General features: G+C 32.0%; 1 protein-coding gene across 1 annotated transcript; it reads right to left on the minus strand.

Annotated features, from left to right (window-relative positions):
- Positions 1 to 1,690: 1,690 nt before the first annotated feature.
- Positions 1,691 to 3,661, minus strand: LOC107926113 (heavy metal-associated isoprenylated plant protein 7). Its single transcript, XM_041117371.1, has 5 exons — positions 3,329 to 3,661; positions 3,038 to 3,239; positions 2,735 to 2,943; positions 2,556 to 2,643; positions 1,691 to 2,358 (listed from the first exon to the last, which is right to left on the minus strand). The coding sequence occupies exons 1-5, from the start codon at positions 3,335 to 3,337 to the stop codon at positions 1,871 to 1,873; spliced, it is 996 nt and encodes a 331-aa protein (XP_040973305.1). The 5' UTR covers positions 3,338 to 3,661; the 3' UTR covers positions 1,691 to 1,870.
- Positions 3,662 to 4,543: the final 882 nt, after the last annotated feature.

The following is a 4,543-nucleotide window of genomic DNA, read 5'->3' on the forward strand; positions in this document are numbered from 1 at the left end:
CTAGCAAGGCACCCCTCTTTGGTCATTGGTGCTTAATCGTTTCTATAGCCTCAATAACAGGGATTTAAGAGCAAGGCAACCTACAACACAAGTAAGACCATGTTGTGCATACCATTGTGACAATTGACCTATAACAATAGTGCTCGTTGGGCACCTAAACTCTGACTATTGAATCCAACCAGCCAGCGTAGCCATTTGAACCACTATACGATCCGTCACATAACACTAAAAGACAAATACTGGCCCACTATATAATCTGATGTGCACAAGGGAACAATGATTCTCTTTTTCCTCCTTCCTCTCCTAATCCCTGAGCCTTCTTCCTCCCTCCTTCCTCCTCCCAGCATTTTCCTCATTGTCGGTTCTTAGTTGTACACAAGTGAACCAGATATTGCACTTCCTAAAGGTGTTGGAACAATTAACCTAACTGAATTAATATTAATCAAACTTTTTAATTCTTTAACCGTTAACCGAATTAAATTTTTTTCAAAAAAAATTAATAGAACAGAAATATTTCAGTTAATTCGGTCGATTAATTGAATTAACCAAAATTTATATGTTTTTTTTTGTTAAAACAAGTATAAAACATATCAAAATAAATAAATTGATAATATTCATTTGACTAAATTAAAACTACATATAATTTGTATTATTAATTATGAAGTTCGGTTAATTCGGGTAATTGACTTAATTACCCGATTTCGAACCGAATTAACTGATAATCGAATTTCTAGAAAATCATTAACTAGCCTTCGACTGAACGAATGAAATCGTTTCGATCAGTTAATTTGATTTTAACCGAAATTTGAACAGCACTACACTTCCCTTCCTCCTCTCTTTTGTATATAAAATTATATAATGATAATACAAAATATTGATTTTTTTTTCACATTTAATTTAAAAATATCAATTGATAAGAAAATAGAAATACTGTATCAAGTGACTTTGATTTGTTGGTGAAGTGATTTTAAAGTCAAATGGTGATCTTAAGAAACCCATTTCAATTGATTTCCCCTTTTCTGAAATCCATCCATTTTTAGTGCTGAAAATAGAAAAATTATCGTGACCCCAATCTTTCATTAGCAGTCAGATTCTGATTTAAAGTTTTTCTCTATTAGTAACTTGACAAAGCAAAGAGAAAAATATGGAATAAAACATTCACGTTTTGTCACATGCACTAACTGCAAACTGCAAACATTCATTTTTTTGGTAAGGCAGTTTGGGCAACCTCTACAACCCAAGAAGGGAGGGATTTCGAAACTTTGGATTGTGGTGGGAAGGTATTATTTCTCTGTTTCCGGATTTTGGAATGTTGTTTTTGTTCAAAAGTGTTGTAAATGAGTCGTGTGGGAAGTTCAAAATGAGTTGGTTTTTATTAACGAGGGTGGGAATCCTATTAAGGTTTGCTACTAATGATCCTAGGATTCAAATTTTATTAAAGTCAACTGTAATGTCTCAGTATTGCGATTGTTTGCAGCAATAGGGAAAGACAAGTTGTTGATGGATGCTGGGTTTGTTGACTTGTCCCAGTCGTTTGCAATACGTAAGGCTTCGACTTAATGCCAAAGGTGTTATTAAAACATCAGATGGCTTAATGTGATTGTGTAAACTGATCAGTCAATTGATTCTTTAATAAATAAAAAATGATAAGAAGTAAAAATGGCAGAAATTAACCCAATAGAAAAAAAAATACAAATAAGTTGAAATTATATCATTATTTTAGATATAATTATATATAACATCTTACAGAAAAATACAAAATGGCAAAATTCTAAAGTTTCACTGTAGATTATACTTTCTTTTATAGCCATTAAACAGAACAAGGAGAAGAACATGGAGATTAACAGAGGACCCAACATTTTTTTGTTGATTACATTATAGAACAAGCATTAGGGTTCTCATCACTGAAGTACTGTGGAGGATAAGCGTAGAACTCAGTGGCATACCTTGGTGGGTAATAATAGAATTCATTTTTCTTCAGCTCCACCGCCACTCTAGTCTCTTCCACCCCACCTTCCGCCGCTTCTCCTCCTCCTCCAGCGGCCACATTTGCTTCTCCTCCTTCACCACCACCACTTCCTTTATTGTCTTTACCCTTGTCATCTCCACCGCCAGAAGAGGAGTCTTTCTTGTCTTTTTCACCACTACTCTCTTCATTTTTCTTCTCTTCTTTGCCTCCATCTTTGGGTTTTTCTTCTTGCTTTTTATCCTCCGCCGGAGGCGGCGGCGGTTCTTGTTTCACTATCACTGCATGCTTCCCGGTTCTTTTGTAAACGTATTCAATCAGTTTTGGTGGACTAAACACTCCTTTCACTGTCACCTCTGAGCTCTTTAGATCTGGTTCAGCTGATTCCACCCCTGAGTGAATTTTTCAACTTTTATTAATTATATAAATTTGGGGTCGATTGAATTTAATAAACAAATGAAATGGGGTCAAATGAAAGTTGAAAAAAAAAATCAAAGATTCAAAGTTAAAAAAGACAATACTATATATTTATATATAAAATTGGCTCCCAAATCAGACCGTTAATACATGAAAAGAAGAAGAAACGAACCTTTCATTCTTTGAATACGTTTCTTAATTCCTTGAGCACAAGCTTCACAATGCATGTGAACCTTTAACACCACCATGATTACTTGAGGCTGTGCCAAAAATCAAAACCCCAAACTTTATTAGTGCCAAAAATGGTGAAAAAAATGAATCTTTTTAGTATTAGGGGGAAAGAGTAAAGACCTCTTCTTTCTTTTCATCAGATTTAAGCTTTTCGTTTTCCTCTGGTTTTTTATCCTCCGCCGTAGACGGTGGTTTAGGGATAGGTGAAAGAAGCTCAACTTGTTTATGGCTTTTCCTTTGAACTCTCTCTAGAACTTTTAAAGGATCAGCTTTTTCACCTTTCACCACCACCTTATTACTCTTACAATCCGTCATTACATCTTCCACTCCTACAACACACACTCAAAACAAAATTATCATTAACAAAAACTAAAAATAAAAATAAAAATCAGAACATATCGTAGAAGTTGATTTTGTTCCTACCTTGAAACCCTTTGAGACAACGACGAACTTTACGAGCACAGCCTTCACAATGCATGTAAACTTTCAATACAATCTCTTGTGGAGGTGGTGGTGGTGGTGGAGTGGTTTCTTCTTTAGTTTCTTTCTTTTCTTCACTTTTCTTTCCATCATTTTCAACCTTTTTCTCTTCCATTTTTTTCTCTTCAACTGGTTTTTTCTCTTCCTATATGAAACAAAAAAACATCTTACTGTCATATAAAGCTAAAAAAGAAAAACAAAGTGAAGAAATGGTATATTTTATGAGATGATTACCTCCCCCATTAGATTACTGAGTCTGGGTTTTTACTTCAAAGTACAGAGACTTTGACGGTTCTGATAAAAATAAAAGCTTTTTATCAAGGAACTTCGCTTTCTTGGCTACTCTCTGGTGTTTTCTCTCTGGAGAGACTTTGCTTTTGCTTTTTGTTTCTTTTTTTTTTCTTTAAATTTATTTTCCCTTCTTTTCTCTCTGTAAAGGTCTAATGGAGAAATGCTAATGGAGAAATCTTAAACTAAATGAGTTCCCCCATGACCATTAGATCTAGTGAAGGTAAGTGCATTTTATTATCATCACCATCATCATCGTGATCAACATCATAATCATCATGTATTAGACTTGTCAATTTCACACCCGATTTTATTCTCTTTTGGGTTAAAGTGCATGGAGTCATAGATTATATTTTATAATTTTTAATGATGAAATTACTTCATTTGCATAGTAAAATAATTTTTTTATCAAAATGTTTATTCATTCCTACTATTAAAACTAATATGGTTAATAAAATAATTAAATAATTATATATGGTATGTCAAGTGTATCTTATTCTACATATAATGATCAGTTTTTAATAATAGAATTGTATGTAATTTTTAATTAAAAGACCGGTTTGCTCTTTGATATGATTATATGGGCTAATTTATCTTTTTCTTAATAGAGGAGGCAAAATGCAATCTGACTTTACAAAAGCTTTTGTAGTACTTTTATCTTTTCTTTCGGTATAATTAGTGTTCACGAAAATTATTCTTTCGTACTATTGCGGTGGCTTTTCTTAATAATATCAATTTTAGAATTTCAACTTAATATTTTATCTTTAATAATACAATATGATTTACTATTACATGGTTGTTGTTAGACCTTATTTGATTTTAAATTGTGAATAACTCAAACTATCTAAGTCACACTCTAAAATTATTTAAATAAAAAATATCCAAATAAAATTATTTAAACTAAATGACAAACTCGAATAACAAAACTTAAAAATATTACATTAAGAAAAAAATAAGTAAGAAAATAATACAAACTTAAAATAATTTACATTTGAATTATTCAAAATTTAAAAGGTATAATGTTAAATTTCGCCCTTAACATTTATATCTTTTGTTAATTTGACCATTATTTTTTTCAACTAAATTTGATCCCAATCTTTTAAAAAGTCTTTTTTTTTTAAACTGAACCAGTCAATCCATCGGTTTGTCAGTCTGATCGAT

This window comes from Gossypium hirsutum, chromosome A07 (assembly GCF_007990345.1).
Source record: "Gossypium hirsutum isolate 1008001.06 chromosome A07, Gossypium_hirsutum_v2.1, whole genome shotgun sequence".
NCBI lineage: Eukaryota > Viridiplantae > Streptophyta > Magnoliopsida > Malvales > Malvaceae > Gossypium > Gossypium hirsutum.

Coding starts and splice junctions, on each gene's coding strand:
- LOC107926113 (XM_041117371.1), bottom strand. Junction 2,644..2,734: donor CTGATGAAAAGAAAGAAGAG/GTCTTTACTCTT, acceptor TTTTTGGCACAG/CCTCAAGTAATCATGGTGGT. Junction 2,359..2,555: donor ACGTATTCAAAGAATGAAAG/GTTCGTTTCTTC, acceptor AAATTCACTCAG/GGGTGGAATCAGCTGAACCA.